This window comes from Phoxinus phoxinus, assembly GCF_949152265.1.
Source record: "Phoxinus phoxinus genome assembly, chromosome: 1".
NCBI lineage: Eukaryota > Metazoa > Chordata > Actinopteri > Cypriniformes > Leuciscidae > Phoxinus > Phoxinus phoxinus.
The window spans coordinates 39,427,706-39,449,615 of record NC_136876.1 but is presented as its reverse complement, the minus strand read 5'-3'; the positions used below and the strand labels follow the sequence as shown (position 1 = coordinate 39,449,615).

The 21,910-nt window shown below is 36.7% G+C and overlaps 1 protein-coding gene across 11 annotated transcripts in view; it reads right to left on the bottom strand.

Annotated features, from left to right (window-relative positions):
• The window catches only part of arhgap17b (Rho GTPase activating protein 17b), a 43,641-nt gene that overhangs the window by 18,643 nt on the left and 3,088 nt on the right, over positions 1 to 21,910 (bottom strand). For 7 of the 11 annotated variants that reach the window (XR_013797430.1, XR_013797431.1, XR_013797432.1 and 4 more), the window contains exons 2-7: positions 12,495 to 12,534; positions 3,444 to 3,548; positions 3,279 to 3,355; positions 2,724 to 2,835; positions 2,567 to 2,643; positions 8 to 125 (exon numbers count right to left, since the gene is read on the bottom strand). Coding sequence is in view for 8 of the 11 variants with exons in the window: in XM_079611071.1 (XP_079467197.1) it covers positions 8 to 125; positions 2,567 to 2,643; positions 2,724 to 2,835; positions 3,279 to 3,355; positions 3,444 to 3,548; positions 12,495 to 12,534 (529 nt within the window). In the remaining 3 variants the exon portion in view is untranslated. Of the gene's footprint in view, positions 1 to 7; positions 126 to 2,566; positions 2,644 to 2,723; positions 2,836 to 3,278; positions 3,356 to 3,443; positions 3,549 to 3,692; positions 3,753 to 12,494; positions 12,535 to 21,910 lie in introns of all 11 variants that reach the window. The other 4 variants (XM_079611068.1, XM_079611065.1, XM_079611070.1 and 1 more) reach the window with 1 other exon arrangement.

The window sequence follows — 21,910 nt, the reverse complement described above, 5'->3', positions numbered from 1 at the left end:
TCCATACCTTGCATATTTCCATTTTGTTCTGAGCTTCATCCATCTCCTCCTTAAGTGTGTCAACTTTGGCAGCCATTGCTTGAGCATTTCCAGCCGACGGAAATGCCTTTGCGGCCTGGTGATACCTGTATTACAGGAGTTACAATTGTTTTCTCTATTATTCCAAGCAATTTGCATTGCAATGTCATCTAATGTCTCAAAGCACCGGAAGATGATCAGCAGGCGCTGGTGTGGTTATAGTGTCATGCATTTACACTACCATTCAAAAGTTTGGGGTCAGTAAGATATATTTTTTTAAATGTTATTCAAAAGAGTCTTTTGCTGACCAAGGCTGCATTTATTTTATAAAGACTACAATTAAAAACAGTAATATTATTGCAATTTAAAATAACTGTTTTCTATTCTAATATATTTTAAAATGTAATTTATGCCTGTGAGCAAAGCTGTATTTTCAGCATCATTACTCCAGTCTTCAGTGTCACATGATCCATCAGAAATCATTCTAATATGATGATTTGATGCTCAAGATTTTTTTTTTTTACAATAGTGACGTTGGTTCCGGTATTGTTTCTAGAAGTTTGCATTAGCGCCCATCCCCCCTTTCTGTGGCGTTGGTTCCGGAAGTGAACCAAGCCAATCAGCAACAAGGTGAATTACAACACAACAAACTTTGATTTGAAGCAAAAACATATTTGAAAATCTGATAAAAAGACAAAGGTACAAGACTGTGTAGTTCACAGCTTTATTGAGGGAAAGAACTACAATCCCATGAAGCATTGTGAACAGCAAAATCAAGTAAAAAAACAATGGATAAATATAAAACTACTCATTTATAAATGTTGATTATATATATATATTTATACTACAGGGCCGTTGAATGCTTGAATCTGATTGGTTGACGAACGTTCTGAGGTGTGCAATTATTTTCAGGGAACTGCACGGCTAAAGTAGTTCCGGCAGGTCTTGACCTCATTACAGTTCCATATCACTGCGCATAGTCAACTGTAATAACGGACAATACAATACAATTCATAACAAGAAAAGCCACGCAGCCCCATGCGCTTGATCTGCAGTTTTCAATGTCTAACTTCACAATCAATGGAAACATGCAGTTTAATTTTAATAAATAAAGTATATAGTCCTATACATAATCAATAGAAAATTAAACTGAATATTTAAATAAATGTATAGTCCTGTTGCACAGGTTTTCGTAATTATTGAAGATAATATAACAAATAAATAATTATTGATAGGCCTATACACCTATAATAGTCTACTGTCACTAATAGAAAAAAAGAATGAACGAATTAATTAAAACAAAACGAATTGAATAAATAAATAATAATATTGACGCTCATGCTTCTCTCTCTCTCTCATAAACGCATTAATAACTGCATAAAGCCGGGGACACACTTACTGTAAGGCCGGTTATGAATGTAATTTGATACTTATGACTGATCATACACGCGTGTTCAGCGCGTTCAGTCTGTGTTCACAGTGGTGTTTAAAATCTGCTGCATTCACAGTCAGAGAATGTTTCTAGTCGTTAAGTGTGTCCAGCATTACTCTGCTATCAGCGGCTCAGGCCTCCGTTACTAACTCTAAAATGACGTTTTGGAATTAGCAACGGAGCATGGGTTTAGATGCGCAAGAAATTAGTCCTACATACAAGCGCGTTTTAATGACAAAAACTTTACAAACGTCTTGAAATACATCATCTGAACAATATTTCGATGTGTGGTAACTGTAGTATAAGCGGAATAATTGACTTCAGGCCGTTGAATTATTAGAAAAATAATGCACACCCGAGGTGTAACGGCCACTCCGCTTCGCGTCGTGACCGCATTACCACCTCGGGTGTGCATTATTTTTCTAATAATTCAACGGCCTGTCGTCAATTATTCCTTACATATTAAAACAATATATTTTACGTTTATTGCAAAATATGCCTATATATATTTAAATATTTCAGTATTTTGAGAGCATATAGAGATTGACTTGATTACATCATACGCAGTGCTTCATGGGAGTGGGCGGAGCTAACAAAAACTTAAGGCATGTGTTGCTTTTTTCGACTCTCTGATTGGTGTAATTTTCTGCACAGCATCATGGGTAATGTAGTTTTTCACCACGAATTCCGCTGTTAAGCACGATTAAAAACTAAGTTGAAATACTGCGGGCTGACGGCTTCAGCAGAAGCAAACACCATCGATTATCAACCTCGTACCTCACAGTAAGGCTGTTTTTAAAGGTTTATAAGTTATCGTTCAAAATCAATTTCCGTTTTACTTCCAGAAACCGATAGTTGCACTATTATCAACATCAATGCTTAACATTCTTATAATCTTATTGTTATCAATATCAATGCTTAGTTTTATTTTTTGTTACAATTTTTCATTTGACTCTTTGATAAAAAAGAAAATTAAAAGAAAGAACAGTATTTATTTGAAATATAAATATTTTATACCATTATACATGTCTTTACTGTCACTTTTGATCAATATAATGCATCCTTGCTGAATAAAAGTGTTGATTTCTTTCCTTGAACAGTAGTATATATACACACCTGGCTTTCACAGAATCAAAATCCAACACAAGCTTGGCTAAATGTCTCCTCTGCTTCAGGATGTTAGGAATATCCACCTTCAAGCACAAACATAGAGATATAACCTACATTGCCTGTTTAAAAAGCAGGTTATTTGCAGGTCTTTGGCGTTTCGTACCTCTGCTAGCTGGTTGAGAGGGTCAAGAATATCTCTCTCCAGCTGAACTTCATGTTGGCTCTGCTCAATGGCCAGTTTGTTTTCAGCTTCTCCACAGGCTTCCATCATCTTCCTGTAGACACAAACATGCTTAACATCATGCTGCCTGGTCGCTTGGATTAACAGATGCTAAATAATAGGGCTGGGTGATGTGGACAAAAAATATTTTCCTTAAATAATATCAAACACATCTAGCATAATTCAAAAACAATATACTCCTGCTAAAAAACACTATGAACCAATCATAATCAAGCCGCATGAGGTCACAATTTCCATCATGAACATAATAATTTAGCATTTTACACCGGACTATTATGCATTTTACTGGGATAACAAATATTGTTGGATAATTATGATGCTTCCACTCTGTATTTTCACAGATCGGGACCATAAATGATCCGCCTGCCTGAAAAAACAGATGACTCAGGGATGTTTGGTCACTTCAGAGTTATCTCATTATGAGTGAATCACAGATCGGGCGGACGGTTTTGTCAGTCAAAGAGTTCATAAACTCACCCGATAAAAGACTCGTCTCCGAGCTGATTCCCTCCATCCATCATGGATTGTGAGAGGGCCGTGAGAGGAAGCTTTTTCTAAGAGAGAAAAAAATATATATATTAAAATAAATAAGAAGTGTATACTATGGAGGCATTTGAAAATATAAAAGCAGCTGTTACTTACATGCCTCTTCTCCGCATCTGTGCCCACGTTACCCTGCAGACACATGGTCATCTTCTTGTGTGCATTATGGGAGACCAATCGCATATTTTCCAGGCGCCGCTCAATCTGTATTAATGCACACATTTGATTCAAATTTAAAATGTATTGGGACTTCAGTAGTTCCCAGTTCCATCATCAAAAGTTCCATTCAACAATGTTCCATTATCATGGTTGCATGCACACCTGTTCTGCATTTCCTGTAATGCTTACCACTTGAGTCTTTGCAAAGTATTGTGGGTCTTGTACACCACCACCCTTCAGTTTCCTGTTCTTATAAATGTGCAAAAAGCCTGTTCAGTCATTTCATCTGGACTGTGATTCTGGCAAAGCGGTGATGTCAGATCTGAATTTTCAGCATCATTACTCGTCTTCACATGATCCTTCACAAATCATTCTCATATGAGGATTTGATGCTCAAGACACATTTCTGACTATTATCAATTTTGAAAGCAGTTATTCTGCTTAATATTTTCCTCAGGATTCCATTAATAGAAAGAACAGAATCTTTAGTAATATTATAAATGTATTTAGTGTCACTTTTCAATTGATTTCATGCATCCTTGTTGAATACAAGTATTAAGTGCCCCTTTTATGCTTTTTCAGATATTACCTTTAATGTAGTTGTGTAATATACAGTAGCTGTTTGTGAATGTAAAAGGTCCGAAAAGTTTCAAAGATCAAACTGCACGATAAATGTTATTGTCTCCCAAAAGAAAGAACCAGAAGAATCTGAACCTGAAACGAGTCGTTAGTCATTCCAGTCTCAGTTTCTGCTTGAACCTACTGCGTGTAGTTTTGTAAAAAAAAAAAAAAAAAAAAAGATAATGCCAGCCATATGGTCTTTATTGGCTGCCCGCAAACAATGCCTACTTTGTCCTTCATACATTGTAGTTGTAGCTGAGGCCTGGAAGAGTCGAGAAGATGCTGATTTCTTCAAAAGCAAGTCCACTATTCTGCACTTCAAACTGATATAATAAAACCGACACCATTGTCACCGTTCATATAACTATGCATCAAGTGCTGAGGAAGATCCTGAATTTAAATTCAGATATGGTAATTGGCATTTCGTTTCCAGCACATGCTGGAAGCAGTAGACCAATCAGAGCAGAGTAGACCAATCACAACAGATCTGACCAATCAGAGCAGAGTAGACCAATCACAACAGACTGAGCCATGTGACCAATCAGAGCAAAGCAGACCAATCACAGCAGATCTGACCAATCAGAGCAGAGTAGACCAATCACAACAGACTGAGCCATGTGACCAATCAGAGCCAAGCAGACCAATCACAGCAGATCTGACCAATCAGAGCAGAGTAGACCAATCAGAGCAGAGTAGACCAATCACAGCAGATCTGATCAATCAGAGCAGAGAAGACCAATCACAACAGACTGAGCCATGTGACCAATCAGAGCAGAGTAGACCAATCACAACAGACTGAGCCATGTGACCAATCAGAGCAGAGTAGACCAATCACAACAGACTGAGCCATGTGACCAATCAGAGCAGAGTAGACCAATCACAACAGGCTGAGCCATCTGACCAATCAGAGCAGAGTAGACCAATCACAACTGACTGTGCAACAGATCTGACCAATCAGAGCAGAGTACGCTCTTGGGATGGAGGGGTTTAGAGAGACTAAATCCTTTATCAAGGCATGTCAGACACTGTGAAAAAAGAGATTATGCTGCGACCTCCAAAACAAATTAGAAACCTTTAAAATAGCATAATGGGGCACTTAATAAAAATCGTTTGTGCATCTGTTATAAAAAGTACGGTCATTTCCAGGAAAAATATGCTTTCTAGTTGTTTTTTTCATTGAGTTGGCCATCAGTTTATGTTTTTGACCTGCAGTCATAAACAGAGGCTACAGCGGAGCCTGGACTGGAAAAGCTTTTAAAGTGGACAAAATGGTTAAAGAATTAAAGCTACAGTGAACATGAGGAACCAGGCAAGAAAAATGTCTGCACTGTGCCAGCAAAGTGTGCACTTTAGCACATACAAATGGCTGGAGTTTAGAGACCAGCTGGCTGTTTACCTACATCTTTCAATATAAGAAAAACTCTGTCAAATGTATTTTCAGTTCACACCTCCTACTCTCCATCCTGGTTCTTTTCTTCCTCAAACCCTGAGCTCTGTGTGCAGAGGTGATGTGTATTTTTAAATCTTAACTATAAGAGACAACTATAAGTCAGTCAATTGACCGTTCGCAAAGACCCGCCCCCCCTTAGTTACTGTTGCTATGTCCGACAAGCTACGCCGCTCTCACTCTACACCATGTTCTCACGCAGTGAAAAATACATCACGGAGGAGAGAGGACACTGACAACACGCTGACAGACAGGACAGGTTATTTTTTGGTTACTTTTGATATTAAACATATTAAACAAAGTCTCACCTTTCAAATTTGATTATTTAAAAAAAGAAAGAAATTTAAACAATTATTTTAACAATTTTGTGGCTCTTAAATGTGTCTGTCAGATCGCTGTAGACAGAGCATCAGTTAAAGCTGCTCGTGAACCGATCATCTCTTCCTTCTAGTTCATTTATAGCATCAAATAAACATGAATGAACATAAGAAGGAATGTTGTTTATCCATGTTAATCTACTAACTCGCCTGACTGCTTTGTCAGACAAAATGGCGGATGGCGAAGTATGATTGGTCAGATCACCTGCCAATCAAGCTCCCTGCGAAGGGTCAATTGTAGGTTGAATTTCCTGAAAATGTGAAAAACTGTGCTACTATTAAAATATCTGAGCATCCCGATCAGACTAATACAGCAACGTCAGCTCAACCAATAGCATAAGTCTGTTTGTCCAACCATTAAAGTTTGGTTGAAGTAACCATGAAATCAAAACGGACAATTCTTGTTTGTTTTTATGGAAATTGCAGGATTTATTATAAGTGATTTATCCATGAAGATCTTACTTTTTTTGTGTCCTCATAATCTTTAATCAAAGTGACTTCCTCTCCCTCTTGCAGAGACCTCTCTTCTCTTCTCTGATGATATGTTTTCTGGCGTGAGGGCGGGATCAACCTGTCACTCACATGAGATCGACCAATAGCAAATCACAACCATCCAATCAGTTCCCAATGAACCAAATCAAGCCTCGCCCAACATTTGATCTTGTTTTAGAAGCGGTTTCACTCATATATACACGTCACAATAGGGAAGAAAATACTATCACAACTAGTTGGAAGTAAATATTTGTACAAGTTACCAGGGAATTTGTCTGGTTTGGCTCTAGAAAGAAATCAAGGTTTGTAACTTCAGCAGTTACCAGGCAGAACTCATTCGGAAAGCTGCCAAACTGGCCGAGTGTTTTCTTGCAGAGACTCTCGTTTCTCTCGTTCTCGCATGTATAAGAGGCGAATGAGTGTGCCTAACAGTCCCTTAAATAACTTCAGACAGTCGGGCTGGAACTGAAACCTTTCGTGTGAGATGACTGCTCCTTTCAGCATCTCAGTCACGCTGCTTCTGTTTGCAACACAAACCCATTTCTATAAAAGCTCAACACAAAGACACCCGATTCAGAAGTCTCTCTGCATAGAAAAGAACCGATATATGCAACCTACATTTAGACCTAGAATCGCACCGTTTATTTTTGCACACACTGTCTGTGTTGTTTTAGCGTCTCGTTCACTAAAGGAATCATGCCAATCACATTACGCAGCAAACATGGACACTGAATTAAAAGCTGTTTTCACAATCACGTCACAGTTTGTACAGGGCAGCTTGCAACAGTGCAGAAAAGTGTGTGTAATGCAGACAAAGAAAACAACAATGCTCTGGTAACACTTTACAATAAGGTTCTACAAGTTAACATTAGCTAATCTCTACCTCAGTAAACACTATTATACGCAAACATAAACTAACATTTAATTTAACTGAGTATTTAATAGAATGCATTCTGAATTAACATTCATTAAAAACGATTAAAGGAACACTCCGACTTTTTGGGACTTTAGCCTATTCACCTTATCCCCCAGAGTTAGATAAGTCATACCTTTTTCACCTCCGTGCGTGCTATAAGTCTGTTTGACGCACCCACCGCTAGCCTAGCTTAGCACAAAGACTGGATGTGAATGGTTGCAGCTAGCATACTAATCCAAATAAGTGACAAAATAACGCAAACATTTTCCTATTTACATGTTGTGATTTGTATAGTCACAGAGTGTACAAAAAACAAAGTCACATGAGACATATTTTAACCGTATAAATACTGGGAACTATATCCCCTGAATTATAGGGCGGAGTGATAACCGCAGCGCACCTGAGACGCGCTCTGAACGAACTCTCTGCTCCTCACCACGGCGCGTCTCAGGTGCTGCGGTTATCACTCCGCCCAAGTAGCAGTGCTTCGCCTTCAGAGACTATAGTTCCCAGTATTTATACGGTTAAAATATGTCTGTCTCATGTGACTTTGTTTTTTGTACACTCTGTGACTATACAAATCACAACATGTAAATAGGAAAATGTTTGCGTTATTTTGTCACTTATTTTGATTAGTATGCTAGCTGCAACCATTCACATCCAGTCTTTGTGCTAAGCTAGGCTAGCGGTGGGTGCGTCAAACAGACTTATAGCACGCACGGAGATGAAAAAGGTATGTATGGACTTATCTAACTCTGGGGGATACGGTGAATAGGCTAAAGTCCCAAAAAGTCGGAGTGTTCCTTTAACAATAGAATATTTATGAGAACAAACTAGAGAAATAAATTCTGTAAAAAATGATTGTATTAACTATTCTTAATATGTTTGAAAACATTTGCCTCAATTTAGTAATATTTATATATATATATATATATATATATATATATATATATATATATATATATAATATACTATAATATAGTATTATATATTGTACAATATACTATTAAATATTGAATATATATATATACACACAATATATAATAGTATATTATATATATATATATATATATGTATATATATATATACAATATATTATACTATATTATAGTATATTATATATATATATATATATATATATATATATATATATATATATATATATATATAATGTATATATTATATATACACACACACACACACACACAATCTTTTGGGGTCAGTAATACTTAATACTTAGAATTAAAAAAAAAAACTCTGTTTCAACTAATATTACAATATTAAGCAGCACAGTCATTTTAAAAATCGGTAATTATAAGAACTGTTAAAATGATTTCTGAAGGATCATGTGACACTGAAGACTGGAGTAATGATGCTGAAAATTCAGCTTTACCATCAGGGTCAGAAATAAATTACATTTTAATATATTACAATAGAAAACCGTTATTTTAAATTGTAATAATATTTTACAATATTAACTTTTTTTCTGTATTTTTTATCAAATAAACAGTCTTGGCATACACACACACACATACATCTTAAAAATGGTTTCTGCTCAAAAATTGCATATTAAATGTAACATTCCACTCATTTCCCATCAGCCAGTTATCAGTGTTCAGATACAGGTTTGTAAATGGAATGAGGAAAAGGGAAGAGCGAAGAGGAAAAGAGCAGTACAGATGTTCTGATCAGAGCCGCACACTTCCAAGCAAAGCAAACGAGACAAACAGGAAGTGATGACGAGGCCACACCGACCTGTGGCCGCAACTCACCCAGCAGGGGTCGAAACACACTTACTGAGTGTGACTCGAGACCTCAAAGACTATGAAGCGGACGTTTGTCAAGTAGCTCATAAGTCAAGCTATTCTGTTAAATGAGTAGTCGGATACACTGCAACCTACTAATCACCACATTGAAGCCATTTAAGGGGACAATGTATAGGCCTATCACTAACATACATAATAGATGATATTTAATCAGATATAAATTATCTCTTATTTTTTGCAATAATGGATGACACTTTAGAGTCTAAAGTGTCATCCCTTATTGCAAAAAAATAAGAGATAATTAGACTTAACATTTAACATAAATTTACAAAAAAATTACTAAAATCTAAAAAAAAAAAAAGTATTTTAAAGAGAACCCATTATGCTTTTTTACATTACAATTTTGTGCTTGCGAAAGTGGTTCTGGGTTTATCAGCTTGTTCTTCATTATCAGACTCGGGCTCGAACTGATACGGCAAAACTGGCACCATATTTAGCGTAGTTATAGTGTTTACAGCGCCTCAGGAAGCTTCCAAAGATGATACTCGAGTCGCAGGTTATGGTAAGGGGTGTTACATTTCTGACACGCTCTAAGCGGTAGACCGATCACAACAGACTGGGGCTGGCTGACCAATCAGAGCAGACTGCACTTATTGGAAGGTGGGTTTTAAAGGGGTGGTAAAATGCCCTTTTCACATGATGTGAAATAAATATCTGATGTCCCCAGAGTATGTGAAGTTTTACCTCAAAATACTCCACAGATATTTTTATAAAGCGTTTTTAAAATTGTCACTTTTTAAGGGTGAGCAAAAACGCACCGTGTTTGTGTCTGTCCCTTTAAATGCAAATGAGCTGCTTCCGGCACAGGGGGCGGAGCTTCAACAGCTTGTGTCCTTTTACCGCACACAGACATGTACTGAAAATTTCAAAAACTTTTAGCCTTTTATGTTCAAACCGGAGTCAGACAAAGATGGAGAGACTCAAGAAGAAGTGACAACATGTAGAAGCAACAGGACATTTCTGAATGGTTAGTTGATGAATTTATGTTACTGATGTGTAGTTCTTCTAGTCATTTATTAGCATATTCTGTCATGATAATCTATAAATCGTGTTTCCGGGGGCAAGGTTTATGTAAATTTTAGGGTTTGTGATGTCACTAACCCGGGAGGAAATGTCGTGTAGTCGATACCAGCCGTTTGTTGTAGTCCTTAAAAAGCAATTTCTTTAAAAGAAAATATCTCCCTTTGCTTTGAACTTTTTTGAAAGCGTTCAGTCAGAGGGTGAAAACAGGTTCTGCAACAATGTAAATTATAAGAAAAAGAATAAGTTTTTTTAACATTAAATGATGTAAACTTATTCTAGTAGTAGACCCCATGAACACAATTATAAACATGTAAAGGGGACTCTTAAAACATTTAGCTACAAAACAAGACATAAAACGCAAAGCAGAGATGTAATGTAATTTAATCTATTTCTCTTTTTTTGACCACTTCATTTACATGAATCATCCAAACTAAATGAAAAGAGACTGTCTTTGGGGAGTATTATTACTTTTGGGAAAAGGGAGTATTATTGCTTCAGTACTCTCCGTTGTAGAGCTGTCTAAGCAATACAATGTGTCACAAAAACAGCGTTTAGTGAAGCTACACAGCTAACTTTGGTCGAAAAAAAAGTAGCTCATTTTTGTTTTGAAACCAGATAGTGAAAAATATAGAGCAGTTCGCAGTTACTCCCCAACGCTGGATCTCAAGAACTCAAACCACGACCAGGGAAAGCAGCTTTAACAGGGCCGCCAGCCAACACCACTGCCTTTTAATCTGGCAGCCCTTCAAAACCCAGGAAACATTCCAAACCACTCCGTATGAGTCATTTCAAGAGGGAGTTTATGGCCCATTATCATGTTCCTTTTCCCTCCTGCAAGACGCAGAGCAATCAGGCAGTTAAACTTTGACCCTTGGACATGGAATGCATGAATGAAGGTGAAGGAGCAGCATATAAAGCTCTGGCGAGAGTCCGTCGAGTCTCAATGATTTCACTTATAGTTGTGCACAGACATGTCTGAACATGAGATGCTTTTGCAACAATGAGGTAGTGACAGATTCGACTGATTTGTTTTGTTTTTAGGGTGTTTGTTTTGGAAGATTATGGCTGTCATGCAGTATATTGAAATTAAAATCATAATCTACTACATAAACGCTATCACAAATCTGCCAGCGCTAGTTTTTGTTCATAACAGCCGTAGCTGCATGCATACTCGTGCAAACATGGCCCTTGTGACGTTAGAAATGCCTAAATAAGATTAATAAGTCTCAGACAGTCAGTTGCTTGGGAGGGGTGTGAAGGACGAGAGATTGTGGGAAAGAAGATGATGAATGTTAAGGATCAAAGTTCAACTCGGATACTATTTCTATAACTGAAAGCAAAGGACAGACACGCTGGGAATCCACCCATTAACACTGAATAAGAGCTAATGCCATGCTAGAGCACAATATCTGTCTTAATATTCATTCATATACGTTCAATATTGATATCATATGAATACATAAGGAAGATATGTAAGGGATTAATGTACAGTCAGTTGGTCTATAACACAAAACATAGTCTTGTTTCACTCCAAAAGCATTTGTTTTGCCATAAATGACTGGTTGGGCTGTACATTATCCTGCTTATTGCTACTCACCGAATCAATAAATAAACAAATGGACATAAATATTAAAATACAAATACATATATTGATTTGAGATTATATGTGAGAAAAAAAGTCTGTGAAGTAACATGAGAGACATCAAATGACATGGTCAGTTATATATACCATTTTATACAGTATACAAAAATATTTGCCCAGCCAATGTGGCGATTGGCCAATCAGAATCAGGTATTCAAGAGAGGCGTAAAATAAAACATGATACCCGAATTATTACTTTCAAAAGTAATGCTTAGTGCCTACATTTGGCCAAAGTAATAATGTAGTCGCTTCCCGGATTAATTATCGTTAACTAAAACTATTAAAAACGTTTTTGTTCATTTAAATAAAGCTGAAATACAATCAAATGTATATGTTAGATGAAAAATTAAATGACATTTAAAAATGTTTTCTGACTGAATTACCAACTAAAACTAAAAAAATTACTACAATTAATTAAATCTAAAAAGTGACATTTAAAAAACAACAACTAAAAAGTGGCAAAAGCACACAACAAAATTACTAAAAAATGTATTTGGAATTAAAATGGAAGCTGAAAATGTAACAATAAAAGCTAGTTTTAATATTAATCAAATTAAATAATGAAATACAAATAATAGTAGAATCACACTGGAATGCTAGATGATTTTCATGGTTGTGAGAAAGTCATGGAGGGAGAAAATAGTCACCATAAGAAGGTCGTCACTCAGTACTTCTGTCTTCTCTGCTCTGTGGACAAAAAAAAGAAAAGAAAAAAGTTATATGGACAGACTACATAACGAGCAATGCTTTTTAAAATGTTTTTCAGCTTGACTGTGAAAGCAGGATCACTATAAAAAGAGGCCAAACCAAAAAAACAAAACAAGAATAAGTCTTGAAGCCTAAAACTCCACATGTAAAAATACTAATTATTCAAAACACCCATTGCAGTTCAATATTCTAAATGGGAAATCATTAATTTTTTCAACTGTGTCAACAAACGGTTGATTTGGCACACTTCACAAGAAAAAATAAATCCACTTCCTGCTTTCTGCATTCCACATCGTTTATGGCAACAGCAGTAAAGGGGGCGGGGCTTCTGAGGCTTTACACACACTCTTGTCAGCAGAAGAGGGAGGAGCTTCATAAATAATGAGTAGAGACTCCCTTTGACCAGAGACCATAAAACTATCACAAATTATGCCACGTTTGACATTGTACAATCTGAACGTTCACATGGCATGATCTGTGACAGCATTTCTTTATATAAAGTTTTGTGTAACAGTTACTTTGAACACAGCTAAAAAAAGAAAATGTCTTTTACACTGAAAAAATGCTCGTTCACACCAAGGATGATAACGATCGAGATATAGATCTAAAAATCATTCTAAAATGTTAAAGAAAAGCAGAGATAGCATTAGCACCTATAATTGTAACTACAGATAAAAACACTGACAGCCAATCAGAATCCATCCTCGCGCACTTAAAGCGGCAGATGACAAAACCGCAGTCCGCGCTTGTAATAAACAGAACGATATTGTCTGCTGATGTGGACGCTACGTTATAGTTATATCGTTCTTGGGGTGAACATGCCTTTAATCTTTCCAGTAAAAATATCTAAACATCCTTAAAATAAGAAAAACTTACTTGAGAAGCAGCATCGCATGAAAAATAAGATTTGTTTTCAGAGAATCTATTTTAAAAATTACTTGTTCGATTTGCTCAAACAACATTTTTGGAGGTTTATGCTTTGAACTAGAAAAAAAAACTTGAAAAGATTTTTAAAAAGTCCTAATATATGTATATATATATATTTTATTTTTATTTTTTTGTGGCTTCTCACAAGATAATTTAAATAATAATAAGCCTTTTTATTATTATCAGTTAATTTGAGTATCACTGAAATAATAATAGTTTTTCTATATATTTTGAATTATATTTTGTTTATATTTTCCATTTTAACTTCAAACTTCTTTTAACTTCCCCTTAAAAGTTGTTTTGATTTAAACAAAAGTAAAACAAAAGTTATGTTTTAGTTTCAGTTATTATAATAACCCTTTCTTGAATAATAATAATAATAATATAGCTGCAAGCAGCAACACGGGGCCAAGCCCAGAAAGGGCTGTAGTGCAATGCAGAGCCAGAAGAGATAAAAGAGCAGAAATAGAATATACATGAAGAACAGATATCTTCAGAAGTACAGATAGGATGAAATGAAAAATGAACAGAAGTTCTGATGAGAACAAACACAGAATGAAGAGGAAAAAACACTTATTTCCAATCCAAGAGTAAGAAAGAAATGGGCTGCAGCGCAATGCAGAGCCAGAAGGGCAAAAAGAGCAGAAATAGAATGTACATGAAGAACAGATATCTTCAGAAGTACAGATAGGATGAAATCAAAATGAACAGACGTTCTGATGAGAACGAACACAGAATGAAGAAAAAAAACACTTATTTCCAATCCTACAAAAGATTAGTATTGCTCTTATCTGGATAATAAAGGAATTATTCATACACATTTTGAAAGTTGTCCCACACGGACTTGAACCCACTATCTATGGGTCAGGTGCTTGTCACTCAGCTCTTTGCCCAAGTAGGCAGATGGGTTTATACACCACTAAGGCTATGTTTACACAGAAACGATCTGAAGAGAAAATGCAAAAGTGGTGTTTCGTTATTACTCTATTCTGCGTTTAGTCGAGTGTTTTGGGAGGGAAATCTGTGTGCATATGGTGACGTAAAAGTGTGTGAAATTTGATGTATGCACTCCAGGCGGCTAGGTGGCAATGTGAAGCACTGCCACACAACAACACCCAAGTCTGTGCACATGTGTACAACCTTCCTTTAACATGTCTCCCTAGTAGCGCAAAATCTAAACAACTGTACAACTGCGTAAAATACTCTTGAATGTAGATCAGAGCTGCTAGGGCATCTTGAAGATCCGATGCATGGAAATAATCCGACATGTTTGTTATTTTCCTGTACTAGCGTATGCCTGTGACGTAACCATGTACGCGACGAGAGCCACCGTGAGCAGACTTTTGCGTTTTTACCCTTTACACGGGAACGCGACGGTGGAGCGTTTTTAAGATTTCCACTCTGGAGGGAGGTTTCACTTTTTTGCGTTTTTAAGCCCCAAAAACACTGTCGTCGTGTAAACGAAAGGCACATCCGATAAAATATTTTTACGTTTTCACCCGCAAGCGTTCTCGTGTAAACAGGGCCTTAATGTGAGAACGAATTTAAAATGACCAGATGTTGAGATGAGATTGAACCCAGAATTAACAAAAACAGACTTATTTGTATTCCAATAGTAAGAAAGAAGGACTCAAACCCCACTATCTATGGGTCAGGTGCCTGTCCCTCATCTTGTTGTGCTTCTTGGCAATCATGCATTTACACAGCTGGCAAAATTCAACAGTTCAAGTGAGTATCAACTAAAAATTAAGAATTTGTATAAAGATGTACTGCATGTTATATTGAAGTTGTCAGAAAGACACAATATCTTGAATAGAAGCAACTTTTGCACCACTTCTGGCCACAGTATCTCTTGCATGTGTCACACGGGATTCGAACCCACGACCAGAATGGTTCGGGATTCGAGACACGTGGTTTATCAAATTGCGCCACTCAGAGGACGTAACTTTCAAAGCTGCAGAGGATAGGCTTCAGTGTAAGAATAAGCACACAAAATCATGTTAACGAGATTAGCATGCTAAGCTAGCTTAATGCTAATGAAGCTAATGGTTATCCTGATAGCTGAAGAGCCACATTAGAAAGAATGGCATCTGGTTAGCATGTTAACCAATTATTATGCTAAGCTAACTAGCATAAGGCAACAAACACAGGCTAGGTCAACTTCGAAGATGAATATCTCGGGAACGGTAGCAAATATAAAAAATCTATTCAGTCATTTCTGTGCGTCTCAGTCCAAAGAACATCTGATCAAATTTTGGACAAAATTTAGCAAGATTTGAAGGAGAAGTAGTGAAAAAACTGTTTTTCATTTGTTCCAAAATGGCGGATAGTCACATTATTGGAAAATGACAAATGAGATATCGTCGGAATTGGCATAAGCCGAGGAACATAATGACATAAATCAATACAAATTTGAACAATGTTTTCAAAAGTTCTAAGCGTTTTTGAAAAATACCTTATATCTCTGGAACACTAGGTGGCGCTGTGTTCATTGTTCTCATGTACCTTCAGGACATTGTGTCGATGATCCATACTAAATTTTGTGAAGATATGTCAAATAGTTTAAAAATGATTGCAAATTATGTCAAAATTCAAAATGGCGGACACGTGGTACCTCCCATCCTGACAAAATTGGCATCCTCGGATTCGGCATGACCCAAGGAATCCATAGATACCACATTCATGATTTTCTGACAAACTGTACAAAAGTTATTGGCCAAAATATCAATTTTTCATATCTCATGACCTGTAGGTGGCGCTGTTCTCGAATTTGGCATGGACCCTGAGATCATGGTTCCGATGAAGCGTACCAATTTTCCTTTCGATTGATCAAACTTTGGCCGAGATAGAGCTTCTGAACCAATATTGGGTCGAGTTTGTTAAGTTTGCAACAGCATAACTTTTGATCAAAGATGAATTAAAAAAATCTGTTCAGTCATTTCTGTGCGGTTCAGTCCAAATATCATGTGAGCCAATTTTCGTAAGAATTGAACAAAGTTTGAATGAGTAGTAGCAAAAAAACTTAATACTGTACTTTTCAAAATGGCTACTACTGTAATGGGCGGAGTCTTAATGTACGATATTGATTGCAATCACCATAATGAGTGGATTCAGGTGTACTAAGATTAATTTTCCTAGATCAAAGGGTTCAAAAGTTATAACTATTTAAATGTTCAATTTTTGAACTGGTGGTGGCGCTATAGAGTTTGACTTAGAGTCTCAAAAATTGGTCCAATTACTATTCATGGTCATATCTATAACTGTGCCAAATTTCATCATTTTCCTATGTACGGTTCATAGGGCTGCCATAGACTTACAGAGGAGGAAGAATAATAATAATAATAAGAAAACTAACGGATACAATAGGTGCCTTGCCCTACGGGCTTGGCCCCTAATTAAAGGGCACCTATTATGGAATTTTGAAATGTACCTTTCATGTAGTGTGTAACATAGATCTAAGTGAACAAAAACATCCTGCAAAGTTTGAAATATGAAAGTGCACCGTATATAAAGTTATTGTCTTTCAAAAGTGAGAGTCGACTCGGAGTCATTTTTATGAATCGTTAGAAGACCGAAGCTTTTTCTCTGACTAGATGACGTCAACTTGTCAAGTTATTTGAATACGATACGCCCACTTATTGCGCTCCAAGGCCAGCAGGGAAAACTTGAAAACATCATGGGACCAGACGCTGTGTTCTGAAGTGCGACACAAAAGACAACTTTTTAAATCTGCCCAAGGAGGAGCATTTGAAGACTAAGTGGCTACAATTCACTACACCACAGAAGTATAGTCCGAGCCTTGTGCTTTGCTCGCGCCATTTTCAAGACGATTGCTTTTTAAATGCAATCAAACTTGGATTCGAAGGAAGGAATATTGAAGGAAGGTTCAGTTCCAAGTGTATTTGCATCAGCTTCCTCCTCCGTATCACAACCTGTAAGTGTTATTAATAATTTTTGCTTTTATATTTTATGTAGCATGCTTAATAATTATTTTGTTTGTTGTAAGCACCGTTTAGCTTCTAGGTCTCCAATGACAATTGTATTGAGATGTGAAGTGTTTGTCGTTGTTTTCGGAGTTGTCTAAAGAATAGAGTAATACCTCGTAGTAACGTAAATCTGCATTTTTTGTGTGTAAAAACGTTATGTTTATGCATCGGGCTAACGCAAACAAAGACTGATTGTGCTTTTACAATATGAGCTCTGGGCTATGCTCGCTAACATAACATTAAATTATTTATCTTATTTTTCGTTTTTTACTACAAACTATAAAGCAGTGGACTATAATCATTATTATAACACAATTTAATTGATAAAAGCATCATTGTACTCCGTGTTAAAAATAAGTATTATCTCTGTAAACACTGCTGGGTCATCTGACCAATCGCAGATTAGCGTCGCGCAAAGGAGGGGTTTGGAAAAACGAGTCGTTGAACGAATCATTTGAGAGTCGGTGAGCAAATCAGGTAAAAATAAATGCATATTATACGAAAACAAAAGTGTTTTTTGTCATTGCATGCATGTAAACCTGTTGTTGGGGACTCCCACAACAATATTAGGAACAATTTAAATGTCATAATAGGTGCCCTTTAATAATACTCTGTTAATTATGTGTACACATGGCTAGCCTTCAAAAACGAGCAGATATTATTGCTTGAGAAACTGGCTGAGTGTTTTTTCCCATGTGCTAAAACTGCTGAGCCAGCAGTGAAGATCAGTCAGAACTAGAGTAAAAAAACAAACATTAATCTTTTTTATAGCATAGAATCTCTAACACCACAGAACCAGCGCAACTGTTATTTATGTCTACAACTTTCATGTGATGGCACCAACTGACACACAAACGATCCTTCAGGGTATAAGGACCTTTCTCAAGGGCACCATGGTGATTTTTTTGGTTCAATAGATCAATATTAAATGTCACAGACATCATTTTATTTCTAAAAGAGAGCAACCCACATTCAGCACAGAAAACTTAGATAAAAGCCACAAAACTGGTCATGTAACCAGAGAAAATATCCCTAAGATCCCGTTGCACAGGTCGAGAATGACCTCACAATTATGAAGGAGAGAATTTTTAGATTTCCATCAATACTGAATTAGCATTGATCCTGTGTTCAGCCAATGCATATCGGGTTGGGTATAAACCTCCAGAAATACCACGGCTAACATTTCACATTCACACACATTCAAAGTCGACAATACAGCACCAACTAACATGTTTAGACACCATTATAAAGATCTGTGAAGAAGATCTAAGCTTTAGCCCCATCAAAACGTCCTTTAAGGAACAGGATTGATCTTGGAAGTCTGTAAATATCTCCAAGTAATCTGATTCGTACAAGGGAGAACTGAATCATAATACGTAATGTATTCTATTCTGTGATCATATATTGAAGCAGAATCTGAAACCTTAAATGTAAATACAGCATCTGATCAACTGCACTGGAGCTGAAATCTTGCAAAATGGTGCTCTACATTATCCCTCACAGACCGTTGCAGCTTTTGACCCAACACAACAAGAGGTTTAATAAGCAATACGCTTAATTGAAAAGATTAAAGTCTCTGTTAGTTGGTATTTGGTCACCCAACAAAACTAAAAACCGCTTGCCCAAGACTCTCCAGAACTCCAGCTCTCAGAGGAGACACTCCCAGCTAACAAAATATATTCTCAGGGTTCATTTACACGACACCGTTTTAAACTAAAAACGGAGAACTTACAGGTATGTGTTTTGGCCGTTCATTTATTTTACACAACGGCGGCGTTTTGGGGGCCTGAAAACTGAAAGTTTTTGAAAACGATGAAGTGTTTCTTTACTGGCCTGGCATGGGCAATACAGCGGTTTTACGTGAAAAGCACAACCCATTTTTAGTACATCGTTGTTGAGTAAACGTAACTAGGGGTGGTTAATCTGTCTGATTTCCCGATTCGATTCGATTCCGATTATTGAAGTCCCGATTCGATTACAGTCGATTTTCGATTATTAACGATTCTCGATTATTGATTTTCCATTTCACAACAGTAAAAATCACAACAATAACAAATTATAACAAACTTCAACATATTCTGAATCTCTATTAACATAAAATACGGATGTCCACGCATCACATGTTACAGCTATCCTACCCGCTTTCTTCAGTGATTCCATGACTTTTTTTTTTACTTTGGTCTTGTTGTAGAGTGTGGGGATCGCTGTGTCTGTAAAATATCTCCGAGATGGGACGTTGTATCTCGGCTCCAAAGTGTGCAACATAGCGCGAAAGCCCTGGTTCTCAACAACTGGACGCAAATCCTTGGCAATAAAAGTTGCGATTGATTGCGTAATGTGCTTTGCCCTTTCCGAGCCGGGTGGAAGCTTTGACAATATTGTTTCCACGCTTCAGAGTTCCGTCTTTTGCGTTCCGTCAATATTACGTTATTATCGATTTTCAAAAAAAAAAAAAATAAAAAAATTTTTTTTTTTTTTTTTTAAATTTGATTTTTGGCATTTGTGAATCGATTCAGAATCGTCCACGTCCGCATCGCAATGCATCTGAGAATCGATTTTTTCCCCCACCCCTAAACGTAACCTAAGAATGTTTTGTGTTCAAAAGAAGTTTTGAAAACTAAAAACGGAGAACTTTTAATGTGTTTTGGCCGTTCATTTACACAACGACGGCGTTTTGGGGACGTGAAAACTGCCATTTTTTGATTATCGTTATCGTCTCCGTCTAAACTACAAAAACGCAAATTTGTGAAAAAGGTGACGTCATGCGCATACATGTTCAGTCAAATGTGTTTCTTACAAAGTGACCTCGCCAACTACTGGCCTGGCATGAGCAATACAGCGGTTTTACGCGAAAAAATTTCCCGTTAAGTTATGAAAACATAATTTTTTTAATGGGAATGTTACTTTTGAAAGTTCCCTGAACATTCAGAAACGAGTAGTAACATTTAAAAAAACGTTAGACTAAAACGCTTCAGAATTAGTTTTTTCTATGAATATGGTATAAATAGTGTTTTTGCGCTAACGTTTTGAGAACATTCATAAAGACCAGAAAACTTTGAACGACTTTTCAATGATATATAATAAAGCTTTAGACTAGACAGAGTGACTCTTGCCATGATTTTCATTCGACCAGCTCATTGAACATCTGTTTTTGGTTTCAGGAAAAGAAGGAAATTCAATGTTCATAAGCATGTTTAAAAAGCACAAGTATCCTGTATCTAAATGGACAGTTTTGATGAGTACAGCCTTGCTGTCTGCACCAATTTTTTTTTTTTTTTTTTTTTTTTTGCTAAAAGCATTTATACATTGAGAAATACTAAATTAGCACGAAATTACCCAATTTTAGAAATTAGCCACTGATTGTCATCAGAGTACAATGTTTTGGATGCAGTTGTGTATTTTTATGCCATTTCTGATTTGCCTTCTGATACTAAATCAATTACATTTACAACTATTTTTGCATTTTGTAAGTTACGCACCACAGTTTAAAACTTAAGTCTCACTCAAAGATGAAGGATATCTGCTACAATAACAATGACTAAAAGTTATCAGAGTTCAAATAAATATCAGAAACTTTATATATCACAGAAAACAGAGCAATTCCAATGCATTTCAATCATTGTAAAATCTCTGACAGTGTATCCTTCGCAGCAGAGGCCAAACTAACTGGAGCCGTAACCTAACCGACTGTATCGAAACGTGGCGTCTCTCTGGCCTGGAAAGCCGCCATGAAAGCTGGCCCGACTATTATACCTCCGACTCTGGATTACCCCGGATCTGCATTCTGCATCAGACGATCTGATAGATTGTGACAAGTGAGTGATGAATCTACCAGCTGCCTGGGATGTTTAACTCCGAGATGAAGAGTGTATCTAAATAAAGACATTGTAAAAACAATGTCTTGGCAAAAACAATATGGAAATGTCAATGTTTACGCAAAAAAAAAAAAGCTCAATGTGAACGTAATGAAAAGCCTCTAAGATATTTTGACCTAACATAACCCTTTCACCCCTGTACAAGTAAATATGCAAGGGAAGGCAACTTCGGTCATTCTCTTGAAAAAGGCCCTTGAAAAATCTCTGCAGGGAAACCAGTCAAGACAACTCAAAGTTCCTCTTGCAGTTTCTGAGTGAGTTTTGTTTCTTGAGATCTTAACAGAACACTTCTGTATGCAGTCAAAAGGCAAGCAACAGTAAGTAACCATGTAGCAACACATAGCAGAAACCCTTAGGAACCACATCAAAATGCCCTGGCAACTACTTTCCACACAAAAATGTAAAACTATTTGCCATTATTGCTGGGGATGCACAACATATATAAAACATTGCTTATCAAAAGCTGCTTTTCCACCGTCAGGCTGAACAGTTCTAAGAACAGTTCCAGTTATGTTTCCACTTGAGCTTGGTGCAGGATTATCACCCGTTCTCGGACCTGAATTCTCA